Source organism: Grampus griseus (genome assembly GCF_964374135.1).
Source record: "Grampus griseus genome assembly, chromosome: 14".
Classification (NCBI taxonomy): Eukaryota; Metazoa; Chordata; class Mammalia; order Artiodactyla; family Delphinidae; genus Grampus; species Grampus griseus.
Window position 1 is genome coordinate 65,282,264 of NC_139008.1, and position 16,367 is coordinate 65,298,630.

The 16,367-nt window shown below is 48.3% G+C and overlaps 2 protein-coding genes across 3 annotated transcripts in view; both read right to left on the bottom strand.

The window, feature by feature from the left end:
- Positions 1-952, bottom strand: part of UQCC1 (ubiquinol-cytochrome c reductase complex assembly factor 1) — a 90,568-nt gene extending 89,616 nt beyond the window's left edge. For both annotated transcript variants that reach the window (XM_082670331.1, XM_082670330.1), the window contains exon 1: positions 820-952. In XM_082670331.1, coding sequence (XP_082526457.1) covers positions 820-843 — 24 coding nt within the window. In that variant the 5' untranslated portion in view covers positions 844-952. The remainder of the gene's footprint in view (positions 1-819) is intronic.
- A 10,887-nt stretch (positions 953-11,839) lies between these two features.
- On the bottom strand, positions 11,840-15,545 carry GDF5 (growth differentiation factor 5; the record flags this gene model as incomplete). The annotated part of the gene is made up of 2 exons (XM_082670441.1): positions 11,840-12,714; positions 14,921-15,545. 2 exons carry the CDS (start codon positions 15,543-15,545, stop codon positions 11,840-11,842), a joined length of 1,500 nt encoding a protein of 499 aa, XP_082526567.1.
- Between the last annotated feature and the right edge of the window lie 822 nt (positions 15,546-16,367).

The window sequence follows — 16,367 nt, forward strand, 5'->3', positions numbered from 1 at the left end:
CTTGACAAAATTATAAATTCTACTATCCCTCCATGATTAGGACCCAAGCTCTGTATCCTCCTAACTCTTGTTCTCTTTAATTTCTATAAGTCAGAGTCGGCTAGAAGTTCAGGACTGAATCACAAGAGGTGCAGCAGCTTCCCATATGGGTGTTAATTAGTCGAGTAGTTCTTCATCACTTATTTCATTCCTTCAACAAATCTTTACTGAACACCTATGATGTGCCAGACACTGTGCTAGGCAGAGTGAAAACGACAGATATGACCCCAGTTCTCGTGCAGCTTTCACTCTAATAGCATATAAGAGTATTCCACTTAACTATAGAGTTAATAATTGATCTACTGATCTCTGAAACAAACCCAAAGAACCTCAGAATCCCAAAGACTTGCAGATTTACGTCCTCGCTTTGCCCATGGGAACTCTGAAGCCCAAAAGTGACTTGCCCAAGGTCACCCTGAGCGTTAGTGACAGAACAGGAACTAGAACCCGGGTCTCCCGAAACTACAATCAGTGCCCCACGCGCTGCCTCTGTCCCTGAGGGGAAGGAGTCACAGGTGGTGACCAAGGAAAAGCAAGTTTCGTCAAATTTATATCTGACGTCAGTCTCACGCCTTCTCCAAAGAGGGGGAAGCCACGGCCAAACCGAGGGTCGGGGGAGGTGGGAAACTGCCTCAGTTTCCCCGAAGAGACGCGGCCGCGCAGCCTCGCTACCGCACAGGCTCCGCTCCTGCACTTCCGTTCAGTTGCTCCCGCCCCTCCCTCTCCGACTCCAACCCGGAGGCCCGGTGGGCGCCACCACAAAATTACTCCTTCACTCACAAGGACTCGCACCAGCAACGCCATGTTTCTCGACAACCATTTCCGGGTGAAAGGTGGGCTTCCGGAGTCCCCGCTGCCACCACCCCTCCCCTAGGTCGTCTTTTCGCCGGCGGATGCCCGGCAACGGCGGCGCAGGCGCACAGAGGTCGCTGCGCACACGAGCGCGCGCTTTCACTGCTGTGCGCGAGGAGGCAGGGCCTGGGGCGCGGCCGGACGGTCGGGACGCGCGCGCGCCTCCCGCTCTCCCTAGTCTCCGCCAGACACGTCACAGAGGCTCAAGTCATCACAACACCTGTCCTCTTTGACCTCTGCCTCGGGCTTTTCATAGCTCTTTCATTAACCCACGTCACCCAGCCTCAGTCTTCAGCACCACCTTGTCGGAGTCCCTCTTTCCCAGACTCTGTCCCCACAAGGATTCCCTCCTCTTCACCGATGGTTGAGAAGAACAGAATCCTGGGAGAATCCTAGCACTTCAGAACTCCCTAAGGGACTTCCCTGGTGGTGCAGTGGTTAAGAACCCGCCTGCGAATGCAGGGGACGCAAGTTCGAGTCCTGGTCCTGGAAGATCCCACATGCCACGGAGCAAATAAGCCTGTGCGCCACAACTACTGAGCCTGCAAGCCGTAACTACTGAGTCCATGCTCTTAGAGCCCGTGCTCCACAAGAGAATCCACTGCAATGCAAAGCCCATGCACCGCAATGAAGAGCAGACCCTGCTCGTCGCAACTAGAGAAAGCCCGCGCGCAGCAATGAAGACCCAACCCAGCCAATTACTGAAAGAAAAAAAAAAAGATTCTCTAAAACGAGCCTGAGAAAGAGTAGGAGGAAGAACAAAGGGCATGGCTGAGTCCTGAAATTCAGGGGAAGAGGGTGGTCACAGGCTGACCTGAGACCCAAAGAAGGAACTTCAGGGGCTTCTGGTTGGTTGGTTGTGATTGGGAGCATCTTTGAGTATTGATAGGAAATTATTATAAAGATGAAGATACAGAAGAAAGAATCAAAGACGCAAAGAGTTTCCACAGGAGGTTGGGAGAGAATGGCCTTGGCTAGAACACCTCTTGCATTCATTGTATCCCAAGAACAGTAGAGGAGAGAAGGTGTCAGTGCTCCTGGGGTGACTGGGAGCAGAAGGGCAGGGTGCTGAAGGACTCCCTTCTCTTTCATTCAGTCAACATAGACCCACTGAATGGTCACTATGTGCTGGACACAAGACAGGTGTGGATACTGGCTTCCTGGAGCTCATAGACCTGCGGCTGGGGGGGTAGAGGCTGGAGGTGCTGTGTCACAAAAGTCTAGTAAGCCGATGAAAAAAATAAAATAGTTAAAAATTGTGGTAAGTGCTATGAAGGGAACAACAAAGAGCTAAATTAGAGAATAACATGCGGGGACTTCCCTGGTGGCACAGTGGATAGGACCCTGCCCTCCCAATGCAGGGGGCCCAGGTTTGATCCCTGGTCAGGGAACTAGATCCCACATGCATGCCGCAACTAAGAGTTCACATGCCACAACTAAGGAGCCCGCCTGCATTAACTAAGACCCAGCACAACCAAATTTTAAAAAATAATAATAATAACATGGGAAGGAAACTACGCTTTAGAAACTACCCTTTAGATGCTTTGCACTCAAGTGGACAGCTTATGTGTTTGGTATTGGAAACAGTGGTGTAGCGCTCCCACACATAAGTTAGGACAAGTTGCATCACATATTAAAAAGGGGGAGTTTCCCGGCTTCCCTGGTGGCGCAGTGGTTAAGAATCCGCCTGCCAATGCAGGGGATACGGGTTCGATCCCTGGTCCGGGAAGATCCCACATGCCGCGGAGCAACTAAGCCCGTGCGCCACAACTACTGAGCCTGCGCTCTAGAGCCTGTGAGCCACAACTACTGAAGCCTGCGCGCCTAGAGATCATGCTCTGCAACAAGAGAAGCCACTGCAATGAGAAACCCGCGCACCACAACGAAGAGTAGTCCCCGCTCGCCGCCAACTAGAGAAAGCCCGTGCACAGCAACAAAGACCGAATGCAGCCAAATATAAATAAATTAATTTATTTATTTTAAAAGGGGGGGGCACTTCCCTTCCTACAGCTACTGAGCCTGTGCTCTAGAGCCCGCAAGCCACAACTACTGAGCCTGCGTGCCGCAACTACTGAAGCCCGTGCGCCTAGAGCCCATGCTCCGCAACAAGACAAGCCACCGCAACAAGAAGCCCGCGCACCACAATGAAGAGTAGCCCCCGCTCGCTGCAACAGGAGAAAGCCCGCGGGCAGCAATGAAGACCCAATGCAGCCAAAAATAAATAAATTTATTTAAAATAAAAAACTACCTATCTATAAAAAAAAGGGGGGGATAAGAGCAATATTCTTGTTAATCAGATTCAAGAAGCAAATGTGATACAAAAACTGTGCAAATTTAAGACCAAGTAAATAATTCACACAATAGATGATGAACTAAGATGTTGGGGACAAGAGAAAAGACTGATATTTAATTTCCTTTCTGATGGCTTCTATTTTCTCTGTTAACTTGGCAGGAAAGTTTTTCTACTCAGAGGAAGGCAGATGGTATGAGATTATAGTTTAGAAGAAGGAGAAAGTTTAAAGTTTAACAAAGAATGAAAGAAAAAGGGGCCAGTGAAATATGGAGAATCTAGTTGAAGCTGGTAACTCTCCACTTTATAAATTTTAATTTATTAATTAATTTTAAATTAAAAAGTGATTTATGATTACACTGTATTTTCTAAAAATTAGCATGTTACAGATAAAGCTAAAGTCCCTTTTTACCATCACCTTGAATCCCAACCTTCCACCCTCTCTAAAACTGAATTTCCTTTCAGATCTTTTTTAATGCTTTCATATACATATACATGTTCCCTTAGAAAATATGTCTTTCTGGTTGGTGTGGGTTTTCGTTTTTTTCCTTTTATTTTTAACTTAATTGACAGCATAGTTTTGTTTTATTTTGCTGCTTCCTTCTTTTTACTAGTTTCTTTTTAAAATTCTATATATGTTGCTCTACATAGATCCAGTTCATTTCCTTTTAACAGCTGTTCTATCATATGATATATATGGCATATAGTTTGTTTCTTTTTGTTGTTGTTCTTATGACCAATGTTTCCATGAATATTCTTATACACTTAAGAGCAAAAATTTTAATGGCATCCATCTATTTCTGTGTGATTTTTCTTCAAAATCATTAGCTAACTTGGGATTAGCAGAGGAGAGAGCTGATAGTTGGAGTCAATAAAGGATTGTTTTTCCAGGCCATGGAATAGATGTCATCAGTGCAAAGATGGTGATGATATTGTCAAGAAAAAGTTTCAAGGGCATTCCCTGGCAGTCCAGTGGTTAGGACTCGGTGCTTTCACTGCCGGGGGTCTGGGTTCAATCCCTGGTTGGGGAACTAAGATCCTGCAAGCCGTGTGGTGCAGCCAAAAAAAAAAAAAGAAATGTGAATGAAATGAGAGAGTGACCCATGTAAATATCTTGGAAAAGAGCATGCTGGGCAGAGAGAACACAAGTGCAAAGGTCCCAACATGAGAGAATGCTTGGTGTTTCCAAGGAAGAGAAAGGAGGTTATCACGGCCTAGAGCCAAATGAATAAGGAAGAGTATGGTAAGAGATGAGGTTGACAACCTGGCCCTAGAGGCCAGATCATGGGGGAGCTTGTTGGCCATGGTAAAGACTTTGGATCCTATTCTAAGTATGTGCTAGTGTAGCTGTAGAAAATCACTGGAAGGAAACACAAGAAACTGGTAATAGTGGTTATGATGGTTGATTCTGAAGAAGAGGGCTGGGAGACTAGGAGGTTAGGTCTGGAAAGGAGACATATTTTTTTCACTATATATCCTTTTGCGTTGTTTGGAGTTTGTACTGTATCTATATAATTACCTTTAAAATTGAAAGAAAAGGGAATTCCCTGATAGTCCAATGGTTAGGACTCTGAGCTTCCACTGCCAGGGGCCCGGGTTTGATCCCTGGTCAGTGAACTAAGATCTTGCAAGCAGCGCAGCGCGGCTGAAAAAATAATAATAATAAAATAAAATAAAATTGAAAGAAAAATATCCATATCACTCTCAAAACCTTATTCTGAAAAAAAAAAAGTTTACTCATTGGTTTTATGGAAAATACAAAGAAGTAGAACTTGGTCCTTGCCCTCAGGCATATTACAGCTGTGGAGGTATAATACATATTCACAAAAATTTTAAAAGACAATGCAAAAGAATGAAGTTGGACTCCTATTTCACACCATATGGACAATGAACTCAAAATGGATCACAGATCCAAATATAAGAGCTAAACTATAAAGCTCTTAGAAGAAAACATAAGAGTAAATCTTTGTGACCTTGTTTTAGGCAAAGCCTTCTTAGATAAAACATCGAAAGTACAAATAACAAAAGAAAAAAATAGATAAATTGGACTACATAAAAATTTAAACTTTTATGTTGCAAAAGATACCATCAAGAAAGCGAAAAGGTATAGAATGGGAGAAAATATTTGTAAATCACATATCTGATAAGGGACTTGTATGCAGAATATCCAAAGAAGTCTACAACTCAGTAATTAAAAAAAAAACACCCAGTCAAAAATGGGCAAAGGAGGGCTCCCCTGGTGGCGCAGTGGTTGAGAGTCCGCCTGCGATGCAGGGGACACGGGTTCGTGCCCCGGTCCGGATCTTCGTGCCCGGAAGATCCCACATGGCGGCGGAGCGGCTGTGCCCGTGAGCCATGGCCGCTGAGCCTGCGCATCCGGAGCCTGTTGCTCCGCAGCGGGAGAGCCCACAACAGTGAGAGGCCCGCGTACTGCAAAAAAAAAAAAAAAAAAAAAAAAAAAAAAGGGCAAAGGCTTTGAATAGACGTCTCTCAAAGAAGATATACAAATGGTCAAGAAGCTAATGAAAAGATGATCAGCATTATTAGTCATGAGGGAAACACACACACACACACACACACACACACACATACACACAATGAGATACCACTTCACATGCCCACTAGATGGCTATAATCAAGCAGACATGTAATACAAAGTGCTGACAAGGATGTAGAAAAACTGGATCCCTCATACATTGATGTATGTGATGTTTGGAAAACAGTCTGGTTGTTCCTAAAAATGATAAACATAAAGTTACCATATGGCCCAGTGATTCCATTCCTAGGTATATATTTAAGAGAAATTAAAACATATGCCCACACAAAAAATTGTATATGGTTGTTCATCACGACATTATTCATAATAGCCAAAAACAACCTAAATATCCTTCAACTGATGAAATGGATAAATAAAATGTGATATATCCAGAAAATAGATTATTTCTCAGCAATAACAAGGAATGAACTACTGATACACTCCAACATGGCTGACCCTTTAAAACATTATGCTAAGTGAAAGAAGTCAATCGCAAAAGACTACATACACTATGAGTATGATTCCATTTCTATGAAGTGTCCCGCCGCCCATTCCCATGGCCAATTCCTGAACCGCATCACCAGAATTGTTTTAATTAAGAAAATTTTAATTTATGCCATTCTGGGTTCTCACCGTCCTTTTTTTTTTTTTTTTGGCCACACCATGCGGCTTGCAGGATCTCATTTCCCCGACCAGAGATCGAACCTGTGCCCCCTGCAGTGGAAGCACGGAGCCCTAACCACTGGACAGCCAGGGAATTCCCTCACCATCCTACTCTTTAAGTGTCCATTCATTCCTAGGACACTTGTCATTTCTACCTCATTGAGACCTCCAGGCTTTTTATCTCTTCTCTTTACACAGTAGTCTGTCAACCCTCTCATCTCTCTCCTTCTATCTAACTCAGATCATACAGTCTGTCACTGTAATTGCTTATCTCTTGCAATATAACTCCCTTGCTCAAATGTCTTTCTATCCCTGCCCCCCCACCTAGAGAGACACCATGCCTGCATCTAGGTTATTGAGTACTATTGGAGAAAATCATGCAAGGAACATATTGGTACCATCAAATATGGATACCAACCTTTATTACGCTCAACTCTGTCCCCCCTTTCCAAAACTACCGTTTATAACTGTATTAGATTCCTAGGACTTCCATAACAACAACAACAAAAAAAACAAGCCAGGTGGCATAAAACAATGGAAATGTATTGTCTCACAGTTCTGGAGATAAGAAGTCCAAAATCAAGGTGTTGGGCTTCCCTGGTGGCACAGTGGTTGAGAGTCCGCCTACCGATGCAGGGGACACGGGTTTGTGCCCCGGTCCGGGAAGATCCCACATGCCACGGAGCAGCTGGGCCCATGAGCCATGGCCGTTGAGCCTGCACGTCCAGAGCCTGTGCTCCGCAACGAGAGAGGCCACAGCAGTGAGAGGCCCGCGTACCGCAAAAAAAAAAAAAAAAAAAAAAATTCTGATCAAAATCAAGGTGTTGACAAGGATCACGCTCTATCTGAAGGCTCTAGGGGAGGAGGATCTTTCCTTGTCTCTTCCTAGCTTCTGGTCATTGCCAGGAATCCTTGCTGTTTCTTGATTTTTTTAACTCCAGTCTCTGCCTCTGTCAGCACATGGACTTCTTTTGTACCTGTCTCTGTGTCTCTTCTCATCTTATAAGGACTCCACTCATACTGGATTAGGGTCCACCCTGATGACCTTATCTTAACTTGATTACATCTGTGAAGATCCTTTTTCCAGATAAGGTTATATTCATAGGTTAGGGGCAGGGGTGTTGGACTTTAACATATTTCTTTTGAGGGACACAATTCAACCCATAACAGGAACCTGTTCCACGTTCCTTGACTCTGACCCCTTCTTACTGTCTCTGAACAGATAGCCTCACCTCCTGCTTCACAGAGAAAAAATAAATTAGAAGCCATCAGAAGGAAACTCAACTTCCCACCACCAAACAAACCTACTTGTATAGCGTGCATGTATCCTTTCTTCTTTATATCATTTCAATAGAAGAATTGCCATTTTTCTTAGTTAAAGCTAACCTGGTAAGAGTTCTTCAAACTTGACGTGTCCAAAACGGACCTCATCATCTTCCTCTAAAAATCTGTCCTCCTTCTGTGTTCTCTCTTTTCATTGTTGTTGAATGGCACACCATCCGCCCAGTTGCTCAAGCAAAAAAGCCACAGGATTCACCCTTGACTCTGCTTCTCCCTTATTCTCTCCATCCCAACACTCCCCAAGTCCTGCTAAGAGAGCAGAACCACAGTCTCTTTGGGTTTGTACAGTACATGTCTATTAATAAAGCCCACACTTGTATTTGCACTTAGGCACCCACATTACATTCAGTTGATTCTACTAAGTTCACAGCTACCTACAACACTATCTCTTTCCCATCTGAAGTTGTGAAATCACACTTCGTATCTTGTACTTGTATGGTTGGTTTCATGCATTCTGATGACTTTCCCCCCTGTTTTATTTCATTTCCTTTGTTTCAGTCTATTACCTTACCATCTTAGTATCCTTTGGGATCTTTATTTTCTCTTTCATTCATGCATGGAACTTGAAGGCATGATCATTGCAAGATAAGAGACTTCATGTAAAGTGCTAAGCACAGTACCTGGCACATAATAAGCCCTCAATAAACATTGTAGTTTTTATTATTACCCCAACATTCAGAACAGTATTGAGCCATAGAAGACCCTCAATAAATATTTACTGGTTAATAAATGAATAGATGGATCAAAGATGGATGGAATGAATGAATATCCCCTTTCCTGCATCCCAGGTCCATTAAATTTGATATTATTATCCCTCTTTTACAGTTAGAGAAACTAGAGAGGTTAAGTAACTTGCTCGAAGTCACTCAGCTGGAAAGTCGTGGAACTAGAACTGGAACCCAGATCTGCTTGACTCCTAAGCATATATGACTATTCTACTTAACTCTGCTTCCTCACATTACATTCAGATCAAAAGAACTAATTGTGAAGTCAGAGGCTTCCCAAGGTTGTGTGTTCCAAGCCCTAGAACAGCTGATTCTCCAGCTTGTGGCCCTGGGACACGGGGATGTGGAGGAGGCCAAGAGATGGCATCAGAGCTTTGGGGGCCTCACTTCTTTCCTCTGCTATGGACCTCCCATTTTCCCTGCCCTAAACTATATGCTTAGCTATTTCTCCCTGAGAACTAACAATATTCTGTGTCCCCAAGGAGATACTTTAAGACCAGGGCGCCAAGCCCCGGGAAGATAATTCTACTACTTGCCAAGACTGGGGTCAGTGGAATTGGGGGTCCAAAAGAGTGGCAAGAATGGTACAAAGAATACAGAGACCTGCAGGAGACCTGCAGTTACCTCTCTGGATTGTTAGCTTCTCATCTGTAAAAATAGGGGAGCAGAGGGTAACATTCCTTGCCCTGCCTGCTTCACAAGACTGTTTGAGGCACAATAATGATAACAACTAACATTTGTTGAGTGCCACCTCTGTGCCAGCTACTGTGCTGAGTGTCTTTCGTATCCTCACAGTTAGCCTCATGAAATAGGTACATCGTTTACCCGTCCCCCCACCTTTTATTTTCACAAATGAGGAAATCAAGGTTCATGGAATTAGACGACTTGCCCAAGGCCTCTAACTCTAAGTGACAAATCTTGAAATTTGAAACTGGGCTGCCTTTTGTGGCCAGCAGAGCTGTGAGACCACAGCTGAGACAGTGTTTGTGAACTCTAAAGAACGATATAAGCCTTGAACCCTTTGGTCTGAGAATGCCCTGTACAAGTATGCAGCCTGTTATGATTGGGACTGGAGGTGGGTGCCTGGTGGGGATAATTTTCCAAGGAGGCAGTTGAACAGATCAGATGGTTAGGATGGAAGGGCTGTTCCCACCCACAACAGTCTGATTGGTTCCCCATAGTCTGGGTGGGAAAGGGGGTCAGGTAGAGAGTCTGAGTGGTTCTCTTGCGAAAAAGTGTTCTAGGACAGGTGGAGGAGGGAGAGGAAGCTCCTAGGGTGTCAAGCTGGAGCCACAACATTCAATTCAATGCCTGGGCCTCAGCAGGAAGAGCACCGTGGCTGAGAGTCCTTGAAGCTCTCTGATAGGGATAAGGCAGGGAGAGCTCCAATCTGTCAGACTTTCCAAGAAACCAGGGATGTACAGCCCAGGAAATCAGTGCATGTAGGAGCCTGCCCCACCTGTGACCCCTTGGTCCCCTGCCTCTCTGCCCTTGGGTCTCCAGCCCCCCTGCTTCTACACTGCTCTCCCTGTGTCCACAGTCCACTGCTTGGCCTCCCCGGGCACCTCCCTTCCAGGCTCACTCTCCTCTCACATACACCAGAACTCTGTCTGCCGTGCAGCTCCTTTGTTTACTTCCAGAGCTTGTGGGCCTGCCCCCAGCCAAACACAACGAAACTCGGCCAGGGAGGGCTAGGCTCCAGGCTCAGGCTGGCCCCTCAGGGACAGGGAATGGCCTCCAAGCCAGGGAGGTAGCTCGAAGGTATGCTGCCCCCCACCCTGGGCTCTTGCTTCAGGTCCTGACAACCCAGGTTTCAGGCCTAGAGGGAAGAAACACAGGATCTGCCCAGAGCTGGGCAAGAATTCTTACTGTTGAAACAGCTTTGGCTAGGAGCCCTGGGAATCGAAGACCCAGCTGGAGAGAGATGGGGGAAATTTTGAGGCCCCCTGGGTGGGAAGCTGAGGCCTAGGCTTTCTTCTGCTGGTCCTCCCTTTCTTCAGCCAGGCAGAACCTGGTCCTGAGCCCTTGGAACAAAGACTCAGGTGCCCAAATTTCCCTACCAGAAGGCTGTATTCCCCTCCCAAGAGCTCATGCCTCGCTCTTCCCCATAGGTTCTAGTGGAAAAGGGAAGTGGGCATTTAGTCTGGGCCAAGCCCCAAGCAGGAATGTGTCTGGCATTGGTCCGTCTAAGGTCAGTAAGGTCAGTGGGGAGGTTACTAATGTATAATTATGTATTTATATATGGTATAATGTAAAGGGGAGGAGCTCCAGTTGTTTCTAGAGCTGGGGTGAAGGGGTGGAATGTGTGCCGAACTGGAGGGTAGCAGGTAAGATAAGATCACAGGTAAGATTACATGAGGAACCGTGGTCAGTGACAGAAAAGAGATGCCCCCATAGGGGAAGAGGAGATCGTGGCAGCCCACGTTCCCCAGTGAGAGGTGGAGGGCCCTTTAAATGGTGACCAGTTGATTCTGTGAGTATGATGTGGGGATGAGAGGGGACAGAGCAGACACTGGTGAATGAAGTGGGGATGACTTTAGAGGAAATGAAATCCCCAGTTTCCCTCCCATTTAAGGGATCCATTTTGGAGGCAACAAACTTGACTAAGGAATGTCAAAAAGGAAACCTAACTCTGTTGCTATGCCTCAGTGGAATAGATGGAGCTCTGGAAGAAAACCAGGAATGGGGTTAGAGGTAGCACTGGCCCTGCTCAGCCTGTGCTCTCTGTCCCATTCTGCTTTGGGCAGCCCGCCTCCCCTCTCTGGGACAGTCATTCTTTGAAGGGTCACTGGGTCCCCTGGGGTAAATAAGAAATCTGCCACAGTTTTAGGCATGGTTTTGTTTTTTATCTCATCAATGTACATTTTAATCCAACAGTCTAAGAGCCTCACACCCATGCCCAAACCCGCTCCCCCTCTTTCCCACCCCTGCCCAACCAGCATCCATCTGCCCCAGGGGCAGAAAGTCATCAAGCACAATGGTAATTCAAGGAGGAGGTGGCACCTGTGCCTCTCCCAAGGCGAGCCCTCCCTGGAGAGTCCAGAGATCGAGAAGGTCCCGGTAAGGAGAGGTGGTGGGCTGAGTTTCATTGGAAGACAAGGCCTCCTGGGTCTCAGTCCCATTCAGAGTCTGTCTCCCTGGGCCTGTCCCCGCCAGTCAGAGCAGCAGAAGGGCAGAGATCCTCAGACAGGGGGACTTGTGGATAGAAAGAGACCTTCAGCCCAGTTCTCACTCTGAGAGTGAACAAGGCTGTTGAAATCCCCTTTCACGCAGGCTGTGTAGATGCTCCTGGATGTAGCTTCCCGACCCCTCTGTGATTCCAGGAGTGCGTGGAGGGGCTCTTGTGACCAGCATCCTGGGATGTATCACCCAGGAAGACAGAGGCCAGTGCTGCTACCTGCAGCCACAAGACTCCACGACCATGTCCTCATACTGCTTATAGACCACGTTGTTGGCGGAGTCAATGAAGAGGATGCTGATGGGACTCAGCCGCGTGGGCACACAGCAGGTGGGTGGCGTGGACTCAGGGTCCATGGAGTTCATCAGGGTCTGGATGACTGCATGGTTCGTGGGCTCCAGGTGGGAGCGCAGGGGGAACTCACATAGCCCCTCGCAGTGGAAGGCCTCGTACTCCAGGGGCGCGATAATCCAGTCGTCCCAGCCCATGTCCTTGAAGTTGACATGCAGCGCCTTCCGACTGCAGCGGGCCTTGGGGTTCTTGCTGGGCCGCTTGCCCTGACGTGTGGCCAGTGGGGCCCGCCGCTTTCGCCGCTGGCTGAACAGGTACTCGTAGACGGTCTTATCATCTTGGCCAGAGCGGGCCTTAATCTCATTAAAGAACAGGTCCCGTTTCTTGGTGCGGCCAAACACCAGGAACAGGGCCTTCTCATGGACCTGCCGGGCAGCCCGGTCAAAGCCCAGGCCACGGAGGTCCACGGCCCGGCCCCGTTCCCAGGCCTCCAGCTCCAGGCACAGCTGGGCCGAGTTCTTAAAGTTTCGGAAGAGCTTCCAGATGTCGAACACCTCCCAGCCAGATCCATCCAGGCCTGGCATGGAACGCACATCCAGCAAGGCCGCCGGCTGTCGGCCGCTGGGGCAGCTGGACAGCTTCAGCTGGGCAGCTCGCCCACTGCCGGGGGCCACTGGCTTAGCTGTGTCCGAGGGCTTCTTCCGCAAGATTCGCAGCTCGGCCCCTAGTAGCCCATCCTTCTCCAGGGCGCTAATGTCAAACATGTACCTCTGCTTCCTGATCGCAGGACCTCGGTCATCTAGAGAGAACACCCATAAGTCATTCCCCACAACCTCACCAAGGGAGCTGGTCACCTTAAGGCCTCAGGGGAGGACCACAGCTCTTCTCCCCTCGAGAGAACGTTCTTTAACCTCTTCCCCACTCTGACAGAGGGCAAGACCCAAACCACTGGGAGCCTTTTTCAAAATAAGGGAGCTTCCTATACAGTCAACCAAGTAGGATTGTTGATCTGTAGATGTGGCTGTAGCTGATTTGAGTGATTCTGGGTGTTTCTGTCAATGAGATGCATAGCAGAGGTCCATCAGCCTTAGAACTGCCTTCTACCTGCCCCTCTCCCATCTGTTATCCAATATGATTTCTCTTTGGTAAGATAGGTGGAATGGGCATTATAATGACTCCTGTTTTTCCAGGGGAGGAACCTGAGGCTCAGAGAAGTTAGTAACTTGCTCATGGTCACCCATCTGGGAAAAAGCAGAGCTGGAACTCCAGCCTAGAACTTTTTACACCGGATCCTGAGCTGCTTCTACTATACCATGCCTTAAAGAAGATCTTAGTGTTCTTGTTTTACGGATGAGGGACAGAGAGGGGGAGTGACTTGCCTAAAGTCACACAGCAAGTTAACAAAAAAGCCTGTCTATAAGCCAATTTTCCTGGCTTCCCAGTATAATGATTTTGTTGTGTATGTTTCTTACCCTGCTGGGTACGTGAATGTGTGTGTGTGTGTGAATGACAGTTGTTGTGTGTGTGTGTGTATGGTTCAGTTCACATGTGAGTATGAAAAGTAATGCATATGTGAGTGACATGTTATATGCATGTATGATTGGGCTTGTGTGAATATTTGAAGGGTATGTATGTATATGTGTCTATATATATGTAAGAAGATTCCTTGCATATATGTAAGGTGTGTGTGCACGTGTGTACATGTGTGTGTGATTCAGCATGTACGCATAAATATAAGGCTGTGTGTGTGTATAAGAAGCTCAGTAGTATGTCCGAATCAGCATGCCTTCCTTCCTAAATACCAATTTGCCATTGGGAAACATTCATAATATTGCTCTAGAAGCTAATTAGGCCTTTAAACTCCCCATCTCCCCCCTCCAAGCTCCCTGAGAGCTGGGGGGCACAGGGACTTATTTTATGATTTCCCCAAGGGGCCACAGCTTGCTCTGGCTGGGCAGGCAGCCAGGCCACCTCCCCCAACCTCAGCCAGACCTGCTGCCTCTGTGCCTCCCCCCACCTCTGTCATTCCCCCACTGGCCAGCTCTAATGAGGAGCCTCTTCCTCTCTCTGACCCTTCCCCCACCCTGCCAGCCAAAGTCCCAAGACTCCCAGAACCAGAACGTATGAGCTGCCAGCAACTCTAGCAATCAGGTCCACCTCCCTCTTCACACTTATGGAGAAACTGAGGCCCTAAGAGGGGAAGGGACTTGCTGAGATCACACAGCAAGTTGAGAGGAAAAGCCAAGACAGTGATGTGGGGTGGGCAGAGGGAGAAGTGAAGGGAGCACATCGTCTCCTGGGTTCATGATAAAAATGATGTGTGTTTAGGACAGGACAAAAAGTTTTCATATTTGAAGGGCTCTCAGAAATCACCCAATCCAACCTCCATAGGGTTGTACTGATGGGGAAACTGAGACCCCAAAGGGAGAAGGGGCTTTCCCAAGGTCACACGGTGAGTTAGACCCTAGGTCTGTTGTCCACCCTGCCCCATCTCGTATATCTAGAGGTTGTTCCAGAACTCCACTATGCCTCATTTACTGTCGTCACCTATCTTGTCCCCTCTGCCCCCCAGGCCAAAGGCAAAGTGGGAGAACCATGGGTATCTGAGATTAATTTCTCTCTCTGCCATCTGAGAAAACCTACAACCCTCTGCAGCCTGGAAAGTCTGGCCAATTCACATAAGCACAGAGCATGGCCTGGTAATCAAGAGTCTTAGAGGCTGGTCCCCAACTCTGCCACCAACAGGCAGGTCTTATCTCCTTCCCAGGCTTCAGTAACCCCCTCTGCACCTTGCAGGAATGGCGCTTGGTGATCCCCAGGTGCCCTCCAGCTCTGACATGCCAACAGCCTGGGACCTGGAGTGTGTGAGGTAAGTCCCAGATACCACCCAGGCCAGATGCACACACCGTCTCCCACCAGTGCAGTGGCGGGGCTCTAAGAGCCCCCTCCATGCATGCAGATGCCCCTCCCTCTGAGCCGTGCCCCTGCCCCCCCCGCCCCCTCACCTTGCCCTTTGTCAATAAAGCTGGTGATGGTGTTGGCCAGGCCAGCCTCCAACTTCACGCTGCTGTTGCCTCCCTTTCTGTCAGCCTCGGACAGCGTCCTGTACAGCGAGAGCATGTATTCGTGGGGCGTGATTGGGGGCGGGCGGAATGGCTCCTTGGGCTCTCGAGGGGACCCAGGCTCCCTGGCCTTCTTCAGCAGGAAGGGGCTGGGGACAGATCCTGTCTTTGGTGGTGCCTTACCCCCAAGAAGCTGTCCTTTTGGGGTCACAGTCCGCGTTGCAGCCTGCCTTGTCTGGGGAGGGTGTCCTGGCTTGGGTTCAGGGCCACCCGATCTGGGGGGCAGCTTTTTGGGTTCATCCTTCTTGGGCTGTGTCAGGGCTCCTGTCTGCCCAGTGCCCCCCTTTGCCCTGGCATTGGTGGCCCCCCCACCGTAGCTGTGACCCCCCGGCCTGAAGATGTTCTGGGCCAGAGGGGGCCTCTCCTTGGCTTCTGCTTTGGCCAATCCTGGCCTGGCCCCCTGGGGTCTCTGGCCCAAGTCAGGGGCACCCAATACAGTGCAGATGAATTCCAGGTCCAGCCAAGCCAGGTGCCAAAGCAAGAAAGTGAGGACTTTGGGGAGTCTCATCCTCTGGACAGCCGCTGAATGACACCAAAGAGAACAGTGGCAGCAGCGGAGGTGCCTCTGGTTTGGCAGGAAAAACCATGAAAAGAGTGGACCCTCAAAAGCAGCGGCAGCAGCAGTAGCAGCAGAAGGAAAGGCTTTCTCCTCAGTCTGAGGCTCTTGAAGTCTGCCGGGTGTGTGTCTGTATCCAGTCCCATAGTGGAAATGCTCTCGTATCCAGACGTGCACCGTCTCCAGTCAGCAGCTGAAAATAACTCGTTCTTGAAAGGAGAAAGCCGACCGCCCCCTTTCTCCTGCACAACTGACTGAGGGCTTGAAGGAGGCTTGTATAAGGCTGAGGGATTTTTCCAAGAAGGAAGAATGGCGTAATGCTGCCTGTGTGCTCCAGTTCTTTTTTTTTTTTTTTAAGTTTTGAATCCTTTCCAGTGAAAATACTTACACACACACACACACACACACACACACACACACACACATGCCTGCAGGTGCTCAGAAAAATCTTTTACAAACCTGAACTCAGGAATTGGAAACGGAATTCCAACCCAAACCAATTTAATTACTCTCTGATGTCATGCTGTCTAAACTCATTTAAGTGCGATATATTTATGTGAAAAAAATCACCGGTGCCCTCTGAGGCCATGGCTCATGGGGACTCTTGGCACACAGCCCCGAGGGGGGCTTCTAGGCTTGGGGGGGGCTCTCAGTCCCACGGAGCAGACTCTCGGGTCTTTACCTCCACGTCACGGGGCAGCCCACCCCACCTTCCTGAGGAGAGATGCTGAGGAGTGAACTCAAGGATCTTAAGCCCCAGAAACATGAGGAGTG